This window comes from Pelobates fuscus, chromosome 4 (genome assembly GCF_036172605.1).
Source record: "Pelobates fuscus isolate aPelFus1 chromosome 4, aPelFus1.pri, whole genome shotgun sequence".
Lineage (NCBI taxonomy): Eukaryota > Metazoa > Chordata > Amphibia > Anura > Pelobatidae > Pelobates > Pelobates fuscus.
The window spans coordinates 210,099,298-210,112,977 of record NC_086320.1 but is presented as its reverse complement, the minus strand read 5'-3'; the positions used below and the strand labels follow the sequence as shown (position 1 = coordinate 210,112,977).

At 39.7% G+C, this 13,680-nt stretch overlaps 1 protein-coding gene across 1 annotated transcript in view; it reads right to left on the bottom strand.

The window, feature by feature from the left end:
• PTPN3 (protein tyrosine phosphatase non-receptor type 3) overlaps nt 1-13,680 on the bottom strand; it is a 263,560-nt gene that overhangs the window by 26,411 nt on the left and 223,469 nt on the right. The window contains exons 17-19 of the mRNA XM_063451879.1: nt 6,387-6,464; nt 6,051-6,107; nt 2,995-3,151 (exon numbers count right to left, since the gene is read on the bottom strand). Of these exons, the coding sequence (XP_063307949.1) occupies nt 2,995-3,151; nt 6,051-6,107; nt 6,387-6,464 (292 nt within the window). The remainder of the gene's footprint in view (nt 1-2,994; nt 3,152-6,050; nt 6,108-6,386; nt 6,465-13,680) is intronic.

Here is a 13,680-nt window from a genome sequence, read left to right as displayed (position 1 = left end):
GGTCCTTTTACCCTTTGTGTCCCAGTCTTCCATCTGGTCCTCTAGGGGAGTGTCCACCAGGTGGGAGACCTGCATAAAAGCCGGGCAGTTAGCCCCAGTAAACCAGATTTCACTTGACCTCAAAACGAAGTGTCGTCTCGTTATTGGGGAAATTGGATTGTATGCTGATTGCCAGGAGTGTAAGCTGATTGTATGCTTTTCCTGTTCGGCTGTTTCCAGTGTTCATGTGTTTCCTGTTCGGGAGTTGGAGGATTCGTGTAGTTTGCAGTTCGGGAGATTGGTGCTTGCAGTAGCTGCCTGTGCTTTGGAAAGGGGTACTAAACTGGTTTATGGTTTGCAGTATATAACCTATAAGGAAAGGTTAAAGGATCTTAACATGTATAGCTTGGAGGAAAGACAAGACTGGGGTGATATGATAGAAACATTTAAATACATAAAGGGAATCCACACAGTAAAGGAGGAGACTATATTTAAAAGAAGAAAAGCTACCACAACATGAGGACTTATTCTTAAATTAGAGGGGCAAACTAAAAATAATATCCAGAAGTATTACTTTACTGAGAGAGTAGTTGATGCATGGAATAGCCTTCCAGCTGAAGTGGTAGAGATTAACACAGTAAAGGAGTTTAAGCATGCATGGTATAGGCATAAGGCTATCCTAACTATAAGATAAGGCCAGGGACTAATGAAAGTATTTAGAAAATTGGGCAGACTAGATGGGCCGAATGGTTCTTATCTTCCGTCACATTCTATGCTTCTAGGTTTACTCTACACAGTATTCCAGTTATAGAGTTATGGTATGAAGCAGGACACTGTACTGATGGTTACTTTATCCAGCATGCAACATACACTATATGGACAAACATATTGGGATACACCTCTTAATTATTGAATACAGGTGTTTCAATCAGACCCTTTGCCACAGGTGTATAAAATTAAGTACGCAGCCATGCAGTCTGCATTCAGAGAGCTATGTGAATTTAAGCGTAATACTGTGATAGGATGCCACCTTTTGCAATGAGTCAGTTTGCGAAATTTTGTCCCTGCATCCCTAATATTCCACAGTCAACTGTAAGTGGTATTATTGAAAACTGGAAGAGTTTAGTAGCAGCAGCAATCACTAAGTATAAGAGTATGTAAATTCACAGAGCAAGGTCACGGAGTGCTGAGGCACATGGTGTGTAAAAGTCAGAAACGCTCTGCTGACTCCATAATTCAAGAGTTTCAAACTTGTTAACTACTGGCATTAATGTCAGCACAAAAATTGAGTGGTGGGTGCTTCATGTATTTGGGTTCCATGGCCAAGAAGCTGCATGCAAGCCTCACATCACCAAGTACAATGCCAAGCATCGATTGAGTGGTGTAAAGCATGTCACCATTGAACTCTGGAGCGACTAATCACACTTCTCTGTATGCAGTGGTGTATCCTGGTTTTGTGCTGCCCTAAGCATGACAAAACTCATGCACTCCTCCCCCTGTCCCCCTTCTAAATACACATACACACTTACTGACAGACACATATACACTCAGTGTCAGACACACTTTCACGGACAGACACACATACTAACACACTCACTAACAGAGACAGACACGCATACACTCTCACTAACAGACATGCATACATACAAACACACTAACAGACACTCAAACTAACAGACACACAAACTAACAGACACACAAACTAACAGACACACAAACTAACAGACACACAAACTAACAGACACACACATAGTAACACACTCCCTAACAGATGACAGACACACACACACTAACAGACACCCACACACTCACTAACAGACCAACACACACTAACACACTCACATTTTTTAAAAATGCAATCCCCCCAGCCTCCCTACCTTTGGGAATGCTGGGGTGTATTATCACTTTCCCTGGGGTCCAGTGGGGCTGCTGGGCGGCCGGCTGGTGACTGCAGGCGGTGAGGAAGCAGTGATCCTCCTGTTCAGCTCCCTCGCGCGCTGCGTAGTGATGCCGGGGCCGGAATTATGTCATATTCCGGCATCACTGCGGTGTGCGCAAGGGAGCTGAACAGGAGGATTACTGCTCCCTCGCCGCCTGCCCGGAAAGCTCCGCCGCTGCTAGCCAGGGGGGCCCTGGGTTGGCCACTCGGCCAGCTCCTGGGCCCCCCAGGACAAGAGGCTGGCAAGGCATTTGCCAGGGCGATTGGGGGGGTGGATTTTTTTGCCCCCCCACCCCCCAAGAAAGTGCCACCCGAGGCAAATGCCTTGTTTGCCTCGGAGTAAATACACCCCTGTCTGTATGGCAGTCTGATGGGTGAGTCTGGGTTTGGTGCATGCGAGGAGAATGTTAACTGCCTGACTACATTGTGCCAACTGTAAAATTTGGTAGGGGAGGGATAATGGTATGGGGCTGTTTGTCAGGGGTTAGTCTAGGACCATTACTTCCAATGAAGGGATATCCTAATATCTGATATCTGCTTCAGCATACCAAGACATTTTGGACAATGTTATGCTTCCAACTTTGTGAGAATAGATTGGGGGAAAGCCCTTTACTATTTGAGTATGCCCAAGTGCACAAAGCCATAAAGACTGAGTTTGATGAGAACTTGACTTCCCCCTACAGAGCCCTAACTTGAATCCCATCGAGCACCTGTGGTATGAAATTGAATAGAAATTGTGAGCCAGGTCTTTTCATCCAACATCAGTGCCTGACCTTTGACATGCTCTACTGTATGAATTGGCAAAGATTCCCAAAGAAAGACTCAAAAATCTCGAGTGCAAGCTGTTAGCTGAAAAGATAGGACCAACTACATATTAATGCAATGAATGCAAGAATGTAATGATAAAAAGTCCCTGTTGGTATAATGATCAGGTATCCCAATACATTAACCATATAGTGTTTACTCAGCTGCCAAACTGCTGAGCAGTTCCCAGGAAATAATACTCATGTATACCCGAATTACAAAATTGTGTGTCTTGCTTTTCTTTAAACCATTTACAAAATTGCAATGCTTACCTTTCCTCCTAACCAGCAGTGCAAGTTCCCGTGTATGAGATTCTCGACTGGCTTTTATGAACATTACAACTTGGTCATGCGTGTGCTCTGATATATCACGACCATTGATCAGCACAATCTGATCGCCTTCGATAAGTTTAGGGTTGCATTTGTCCGCCTATTAAAACACACAAAAAAAACTTTAAAAATAAGTCATGTTATTATGTTAAGATATTTTTATCTTTATTCTCGCGTCTATTCTCCCATGCCTGTACAACATTTAGAAGAATTCTCCACTCTTTTGCCCATATTTTTCTAAAAAATTTTGTTTAGTATAATGTATCTTCAGAACACCAATATTCACTAAAGTGAGAATTCAAAATGAATTTCAAATTTAAGGTCAACTGGAAAAATATTCTAAGTCAGCTATGTTGTCAGTTTGGTTACCTTAGCCTTAAATGTGAAATTTGCTTTAAATTCTCACTTTAATAAATAACCCTGTAAGTCACCATTTATAGAAGATTGGCTCACTAAAATTGCTCATAGTATTCGAAAATCCTTCCTTCTAAGCACTCTAACTCCTTGTTCTGAACTCATTTCTACTCCCACAGATAATGTGAGTTTTAATGATCAACAAACAGGCTACAGGACGTTTATCCACCATAATCCACAGTAAGAGAAGATTTTGAGAGTATATGCTTATATCCTTATACAGTTACAAATATGTATTATAGCTCATAATGTAGATTGGTTATCTAGAAAAAAATGGAAAATGTATACACATCTCTGAATTGAAAGACAACTAGTACACCCACATTGAGGAATGTTTCAACCATAATAAGGAGATACATCTAATGGAGGCATTTGTATACACTAGATCAGTATAAGCAATGCACCGAGTTGGCTTGGGAGGTTTCTTTCTATTTGCTTGAAATAACTGATTTATTTCTTTTTAAATTCTTATTATAATATATGTTGGTGGTAAAGTTGGCAGAAGCGGTTTGTGTTGTTGTGGGGGGTTTATGGCATGGCTCCTATTAATTTAAAAAAAAAAACAAAAAAACATCTCTGACTGCCTTATTTTTTGCCTTTTTATTTTTTTATCCTTGATAAACATTTACAATTTAAAAGTGTATTTTAAAAACAATGTTCTTTATTTTCTATTTATATGGATTTTTAACGGATTATCAACATTAGACAGAACAAAGCTATTTCATTGGATAGAGAGATAGAGATAGAGAGAGAGAGAGAGAGAGAGAGAGAGAGTGTGTGTGTGTGTTGAGTGGTGTGTGGCGTGTGTGTATTTTAAATATAGCTTTTATTAGTCTGTATTTGAAAACTACTGTAAACAACTAAATAAATAATGAAATTCCAAAAGGCACTTCGATAGCAATAGAAATATTAGTATTAGGCTTTACCCAGTTCCAGACTAGTGTGAAACTAATAGTCTCCCACTAGGAGTGTGTCAGAAGTATAGAATGAAACAACATTAAGATAAAATGATAAGATGCAAGATAAAAACAAAGCAATTATCCAAATCATTTTGTGCAACAAGTTTACAAGAAAAAGGGTCATTTAAATTGTTGCTGTAATGAGTATTTCAAATATCTCAATTATAGAATTTCAAGGAGACAAACTTTACACCACCGGAAAAATCAGGGAAACAGTGCAACACTTTTTTACATGTAATAATAGAGATAAATAGTGGATATTAACTAAAGAGAAAGAGAGACTCAGTCCCCAAATAAATATCAATAAGTAAACATTATCTAGCAATGCCCTATCGTGTCTTCGAGGGTACTATCCACTAAATAAATAGTATCTATCTCACTGCCACTAAATGTCCCTAGTCTGTGCTTAAAGGGTAAACAAACTGGCAAAGTAATATTGCAGAGCTAAAAAAAACATGTCTTGGAAGTGAAGTGAAGGAAACTAAGCGGTACAGCTATTATTGGATTTATAATGCAGGAAGAGAGCACATTTCTCTCTTAAGAGGCCTTCTTAATGCCAAATTTCCTTTTTTCTACAATGTATTACAATGTATTACAAGAAAGGAAACATACAGTCGAAGGTGTACTAAGTCGAAGGGGTCAAATACTTATTTCACTCATTGACATGCAAATCAATGAATAACTTTTCTGACATTTGTCTGGATTTGTATGTTTGTTATTCTGTCTCTCACTGTTAAAATGCACCTACCATGAAAATTATAGACCAACCATTTCTTTGTCAGTGGACAAACATTCAAAATCAGCAGGGGATCACATACATTTTTCCCTCACTGTACAAGATATATTAAATCAACTTTAAGTCCATTGTTTCTGATTCATTCTGATTTTTAAACAGTTATGTACTGTTAAGTCTTGGAAATTGTATGTAAATATTTGACTTTCGGGGATTTTTTTGTTAATGGGGGTAGGTCTTTGTATGACTTTATTAAGAAAAGTGGTACCATTGTTAACTTTACTTGTAGATGATTAATTGTTTTTCCAGAGGGGTATTATTGGTACAAACACACACAAAAAATAAATGAATAATAATAATAATATGCCATGCATTGCAGATATAAAAATGTAAATCCTGTTACTTGTGTGCTAGAAAGTTTGAGACAATTTAAACTTGTTTTATTCTAAAATCGTGAATTCTGTCAGCATGGGGCAAAGAGTTTGCAGTGTGGGAGTATCATGTAAGAAACCACAGGAATGTAATGTCCAGTGATCTCTCTCCATTGTAAAGTAAGAAGTGATATGCATACTTATGAAAGGGAATGAGATGGAGTTACACAATTCAATACTGTAGTTAGTAGAAACATAGCAATTCTAACCATAGAAGATGAGTCGAAGATCAGGACCCATCCAGTTATCTGTAAGACAATGTATTCAAGATGACCACTAAGATAACATTCATCAGAAGTACACCCATTGGTCTATTACATAATGGGAATGATGAAATTCATCTAAAATTAATGGTCATACATGATTTTGGGTGGTGTATAGCCTTTGACTTACTCTATACAAGACGCATGTATACTTTATTTTGTAGGTTTATAGAGAATCCAAGGGCAAAGTAAGACTTACCGGGGAACCTGGAGTTATCCTGGATACCACCAACTGCATTTTCTGATCAACACCTCCCTGCAAAGTAATTGAAAGCGATAAATATTTTACAGATTTTGTTTTTTTATTTTACTTTTTACTTTTAGTTTTTACTTTGAGTTGTATCTATATGTAAACAAAATGTACTTAACTTCCTAAAATTCCCCATGATGTCTGCAGTGTGGAACATTTAATTTGTAATTATTATACAATGTAAATACCAATAATATACAAATACATTGTGAATACCAATAGAAAACTATCAGTAAATTATTTTTGCACAGTTACAACAAAAAGCAACAGTACATTCCACCTTACCTTCAGGTTGAATCCAAATTTTCCTTCTTCATCTGGTGTAATCCGGACCAATAATAAATCTCCATTTGAAAATTCATTCTGTCAAGAAAATCAAATAGTTACAGTATACACCATCAATAAACTTGTTTTTAAGTACATCATTTAACGGAACATCTGACATAACTAGAATAGTATTTTGAGGTCAGGACGTACTTGGAGGAAGCTAGCTAAAGTATAGTATGGTATGATTATTTTAAGACACCCATCAAACATCTGACACCACTGTCAGTAGACTGCATATGAAGCCACAATGCGGCCATTAGTATTTTCAGCTGGGTCAGTGAAAGTCAGTATCTTGGACAAAGACTGGCAAAAGCAAGGATATAATATTTATTCTTACATTCACATCATTACAAGGCAAGGTTTTGTTACAAATTAACATGCATGTTTGCATCCCAGATGCAATAGTAAAATAAGATCAACACCAAAAACAGTTTATAACTGCCACGATAGGCCAGCCTGGTGGGTTCTGCAGTGACTTATATACCTTGGAAAGGGCGTAAATCACCAGCATTACGCCCAATCTACTATAGACTGCATCTTTTGCTGTATCCCAAGAGTGGTATTTTGGATTTTTACTAAACAGAGTCATGTTGAGTGAAAGGGGAGTTTAAAAAAAAAAAAAATCAAGAAAATTAAATAAAACACACACCGGCCAAAATTGATGAGTTAGAGATTTGTACAACTCTGTTATATTGGCCAATACTTTGTAGCTATGTTTTTAAGGCATAACAACTCACTTGTTACTGAAAATGTTCAGCAGGAAAAAAGAAAGGGAAACTTGACCCTTCAATTTTTGAAAGAAAAAAAAAAAACACACAACTTGATTTGTGTGAAAATTTGCATTAAAATGTACATTCTGTAATTCAAATTCACATGAATACATTGCATAACCCATTAACCTTGATAGAAAAGCTGCTAGAGTAATAAGATATTCTCTATAGTGCAAATTTCCCACAGTAACAAGACAAGAATTCACTTCACGACGCTGCATTCTCTCTCCAACTTTACATGCTATTATATTATTTATAATCATTTTGCTACGTTTCTCAATATATTTCAATATACTGTAAAGTGCAAAGATTTAATAAAGATGAATACTAAAACAAAATACTATTAATTACACGTGAGACATTACTAAAACTATATCACATTACTGATCTATATTAAAAGAAAGCTTAAAACATTAAATGTTTTCTGACATTCAGTTCATACTGTAGTCTGTGTTTATTTTCAAACAATATTTTTTTTTGTATGCTTTAAAACACTTAATTAAACACTGTAAGATACAGACACTCCTCACTTACCGACTGGGTTCCGTTTCCACGACAAATTGGTCGGTAAGTGAGGAGTTAAGGGATTCCCTCCTCCGCTGCGTTCTTCTATGTTCGGGGGAAATGTCCCTGAACATAGACAAACGCAACATAGCAGGGAATTCCTCTAATCTATGTTTGGGGAAATTTCCCCAAACATAGATTAGAGGGATTCCCTGCTCTGTTGCGTTCGTCTATGTTCAGGGAAATATCACCGAATAAAGAAGAATGCAGCAGAGCAGGGAATCCCTCTAATTCCCATGACAGCTCACACTTACCACCCCGCGAGAGAGCTGGTCATAAGTGCGAGCCGTCATAAAACAGGTAGGTCGCAAAATGAGGACCACCTGTATTGTGTTTTTTATGGGCACTCCAAGTACCATAACCAAAAGCTACACTTTCATTACCTTTTCTTTTTAGTGTAGGACTTGTAGAATATTTACTGAAATTATATGCCCATTGCCTTGTTCTGACATCTTAAGGGGAGCAAGCTTTCTTTTGTCAATGAAACTAATTTATAGCTGAAGCACAGGTTGCCAAGCAAATGTTATTCACCTGGATTGAATCTCTTTAAGAAAAGCCAAGAGGCACAATTTATGCGTACTGTGACTTAAAGGAACACTAAAGAAGCCCAGACAATTACATTTCAATTAAGTGGTTTGGGTATAGTGGACCTGTAATTTTAACCCTGCAATTTAACCCCTTTGTGACCAGACAATGATCCGGCACGCAAAATTGTATCACACCTAGGACTAAAAGGTAACGTGTTACCGGGCCTTAGAATGGCCGGACTTAACGTACCAAAGAATAGTCAGGATACTTGCCGTGGTCAGGGACACAGAGTGGGACACAACAATGATGGAAAGCCAAAAGTCAAGGATACCAGAAATCAAGGAAGTCAGAACGAAGCAAAAAGTCAAATACCAAAATATCAAGATCAGGAACGCACTCTCAGATTACCATCAGGCAGAAACCACAAGAGGGCAATGAGAGAATGTAAAAATTAGTTTAAATAACCCTCCTGTTTATCCGATTGGTTGTAACCGACCTTTGACCCCAAAACATGCGCGCGCGTGATGTCACACGCACGCCGTCGTCGTCGTCGTCGTCGTCGTCATCATCATCATCATCAATGTGGGCGGCCATGGGGCCATAAAGTGACATAGATCCTCAGCGGCCGGCGTCCCTAGACATTCTGGGTTTATCAGGTATCCGGGCGCATGGTTGCAGAAGGGTACAACTATTCCTGTCAGGACGGTAAATACCATCATAAACATTTGTATGTGCGGATAAATCCAGTCATCCAGGGCAGTTTTCAAATGTCTGCAGTGTTTGTTTACCTGTAATTTTCCTCTTACTCATTTACTGTACCCATACATATTATACACAGTTTTTCTCGCCATTAAATGGTCTTTCTAAAGATACCATTATGTTCATCATATCATATAATTTACTATAAAAGAAATTATAAAATATCAAAAAAAAAACCAAAAAAACAAATCACACTTTTTCCAAAATTTGACCCCCAAAATCTGTTACACATCTACAACCGCTATCGAGCCACAGACCCCCTGCCACCGCATACACGCCGGGTTCTCCACGTGTAGTTAGGCTACACATTCACTTGTCGCGTGTTGGCTTTCGTTTCGCCAAAAGATTGGTTCGGCAGGTTTAGCTTCCCCCAAAACGTGCTTGCAACACTACTCACTGTATTTGGCTATTTCGTGCTGCCTTCGGCACTTTCAGTTCCGCTTTTTCAAAGCAGTCTTACAATTAAGGGTAAAGGCTTTTCGCTGTCATTCCCCTCTTTCGGCTGAATTTCAGCTTTTCTTATATGGTATTTACAATTTATTTAAGCTGTTATCGCCACCTTGTGGCCTGTCTAGGTAATTATTTTGGTAAAAATACTGTGCTTTATGTATGAATTAGTAGAAAATTCCGCATTAAGGTATGGTTTCTGCAGTCAGGAATATTTGGTGTCATGGGGTCTGTCTTAGCACCTACATCTTTACAGTCAAATTCAAAAAAAAAAAAAAAATGCAGCTTTTTTTTTTGGTAGTTGATTTAGTTCTGTCTCCACATAGGTTCTGATGCTCACCCACACAGGCCTGCAAGTGTTTCCATTTCCAGGGCTGAATCTATAGGTCATTCTTGCCGCTTGACTTATTAGTAAGTGGCTATCAACTTTACACTTTTATTGATATACATGTAATTTGCTTGGGTATATTAGATCTTGTTTGTCCATAGGTCTTGTCCCACGTATTTGTTTACTCACTGCTTCATTTGTCTTCACAGTAGCCGCTTTTGGGGGCTAACACTATAGGTCACTTTTCCACTAGACGTGTTAGTAAGTGTCTATATTCTTTCAACTGTTTATTTTATGGAATACAGGTTATCCGTTTATGGCTATAATTAGGTCTGGTTAGGTCTGGTTTGCTCATAGGTCTTCTCCCAGATATTAGTTTACCCACTACCCCATCTGTCATTCTAGTTTCAGGAGTAGATACTCCTGTTCCCGCTCCAACCTCGCATATACAGGCCCAGTTACTTGACCAAGGTACCGAATGATTTACTGAATTAGATACCCCTATAGTAACGTGGTAACTTGGACTGGCATTTTCTCTAGCTAGGTGTAGTCAGGGCCTCACCTGTCACACCCAACCTTTTTTTGTCTATCGGTTATCGGTCACCTGAGGCATTTTCCTCGGCGTTACGCTAGATGGTATTTACACCCATGTGCCAATTCCTAGTTAAAGCCTCTCTCGCTGCTCTGTGCCTAGCTAGGGATCATCAAATTCACCTCCAGGTAATACAAATTCGCCACTTGGCATTAGCTACTACCAGTCCGCCATTTTTTGTTTCACCGATCATTAACACTATGTTACACGTTGTCTATTCTTCCTACCTACAGTGTCAAACTAGTCCATTCAAGGCGACACCCTATCTGTACCTAGTACCCCGGCTAGGAATGATTCCCCATCCAGGCAAGGGGATTCAGCTGGTCCTAGTTCTTTAAGATCATGGACTATCCCGAAGATCACGGCCGAATTAAAGAAGAAACATATAGCCTACCCAGCCACGGCTAGGAAAGCTGAACTGTTCAGATTGTTAAGGTCTCAGAATGACTCAAACCCCTGGTCCCAGTCATGAAGGGATATTTCAACCCAGTTTGGTCGACCTGTACACAATTAATAATTTGACTTCCTCCGTTAACACCATTGCTACTAGGCTCGGGTCTTGGAAGTTGCTACGATTGCTGGTACTTCCTCCTCGGCTGCCATTCCTCCTGTTATCCCCATTGCCATTCCTCCTGTTATCCCCTCAGTCTCCACCAGTACCATAATCGCGCCAGCCCATCTAGTTCCTATGACGCTGAGAAAGGACATCTTGGAGGGCAAAGAGGTCTACTTGGTGTCCTTGCTCAAAGCATTACAGGATGTCATCGACAACAAGTCTTACTCATTTGGTGACTTCTTGGTTGTTATGAAGGCACGAAACCCTATGCTTAACAAAAAACTTTCTATCCCAGAGTTTGTTTAAGCTTTCGGGTTGTTTAGGGATGTAATATGTTCAGTTTTTCCCCAAAGATGTGACGAGTTCGACTTGTACTTGCACAAGCTGGTCAACCTCAGGCATAAGTACGGCAGATTCACGTTTTTTTACTATCATAATTCATTTTCCACAAAAGCAGCCGCGGCACTTGCCCAGTTTAGCATTAAAACTTGATATTCTCTTGATATGGAACTATTTTGTAGGCATTTTGCCAGTCTAAACGTTCCAGCTTGTGCAGTTTGCTCGTCATCTACTCACGCAACAAATCTGTGCCACAACGATGCTGAGCTCCCATCCACCAGCCAAGCCTCCGTACCCCAGTCTGCCAGGCCCATACAACGGGACCTAAAAAACAAGTTGTGGAGAGGCATTGTCTTTTTGGGCAAATCTCAGATTTGCAACAACTTTAACGCCGGTGGCTGCAGGTACAGCACCTGCAGGTTGCTGCATGTTTGCTCCCTGTGTTTCTGGGCACATGCAAAAACCATGTACCCAAATAGATTGTTCCATAGGCAATGACTTTCACCAGTTAACTTCCCCACTTTGTAGCACTGTTTATCACAGCACCCTTCACCTCACCTAATTCGATTTCTCACTGAAGGGCTCACTCACGGATTCCACACAGGATTAGTCACAATCCCCTCAGTCACTCGAATGTGCTAATCTACAATCTGCCTTGAATAACCCACAAGCCGTGTGGTTACTTATCTCTAAAGAATTTGAGCTAAGCTTCATGATTGGCCCTTTCACTCTGCCTCCCTTCTCTAGCTGGAAAACCAGCCCATTGGGCATCGCTACTGCAAAGTTTTCGAATAAACTATGCTTGATAATGGACTTTTCGGCTCTTCCTTTCTCCACCACACCTACACTAAACTCCCTAATCCCTTCTGAGGATTTTTCCCTTCAGTACGCTAAAGTGGACAATGCTATCACTACCATCATCAATGTTGGCAGGGGAGCATGGTTATGTAAAACTGACATAACTAATGCCTTCAAGCTCTTACTTATCCATCCCTCCCTGTGGCATCTGCAGGGATTTAAGTGGGAAGACCAGTACTATATTGCTATGAAGCTTACTGTTGTTCGATATCTTTGCGGAAACCTTGTGCTGGCTTCTGCTTTACCCCAGTTAGTCTAGCACGAATGGTAAATCTATCTCACACTCTGGGTGTACCAATCTCTGAAGCCAAGACTGAAGGGCCTGGTACAAAAATCACCTTCCTGGGGATTGTACTCGATTCTCAATCCCTGGAAGCTAGCTTACCTGAAGAGAAAGTCAGCAGAATTCTGGAAGGTTTATCTACTTGTTTAAATAGAAGGGTTTGCACTCACAGTTGCAATCACTCTTAGGGACCTTAAATTTTGCCATGAGGATAATTCCAGAAGGCAGATCCTTTATCTCGCATCTATTATGCATGCTGTATGGTTTAAATGATGATGATAGCTTTATTGACATAGACTCCAAGCAAAAGCTGACATTTTTATGTAGCAATTATTTCTGTCATCATGGAACAGCAAGTCTATGTTCTTCTCCGATAAATCCCCTGTTACCTGTACAGATGCAGCCAGTACTGCAGGTTATGCTGCAATCTTCAGGAATGAGTGGGTCCAGGCACCCTGGCCCCTCAGAAACCAACCAACTACACAATTTTGCAGACACTTCAATGGTTATCGAAATTTTACCAGTGGTAGTTGCAGCCTTCACTTGGGGGGTATCCTGGAGAGTTCAAGCTGTCAGTTGTTTTCTCGAGAACCAGGCAGCTTGTCACATTCTCAACAAGGGTTGCTCCCAATCTTTGGTTATTATGGTGAGGAGGTTGACCTGGCTAGCAGCTACTCATCAGTTTTTATTACTTGCACGCACGTTTCCGGTGTACAAAATGTGGCTGCTGATGCATTATCCTGCTTCAATGTTCAGGAGTTTTTCTGGCATCACCCCACAGCAAACAGATAAGCGATCAGGCCGCCTCTTTTCGAAGAACTAATCCTGGATTAGAAGCTCTTCTAGCGCAGAGCTTTCAAGTTATTTTCCAAATTTGTGGCAGTCTCTCATATAATAAACTGCTTTTCTATTGAATCATTGGTCGTATTTGCTACCTTTTGCCACATTTCTTTAAAACTAGCACACAACACCATCAAATTTTACCTCACAGGTATTCAACACCAAATGCTTATCACATTCCCTAATAATTCACCTTTCCTGTCAGCTTATCCCATAAAGTGTTCTAAAAAGTATACAGAAGTTAAACTGACACCACACCTTTTGAACAGCAAACAAGCCTTATCATTAACCCCTTAAGGACACATGACATGTGTGACATGTCATGATTCCCTTTTATTGCAGAAGTTTGGTCCTTAAGGGGTTAAAGCAGCCATAAACCTTGCATTCT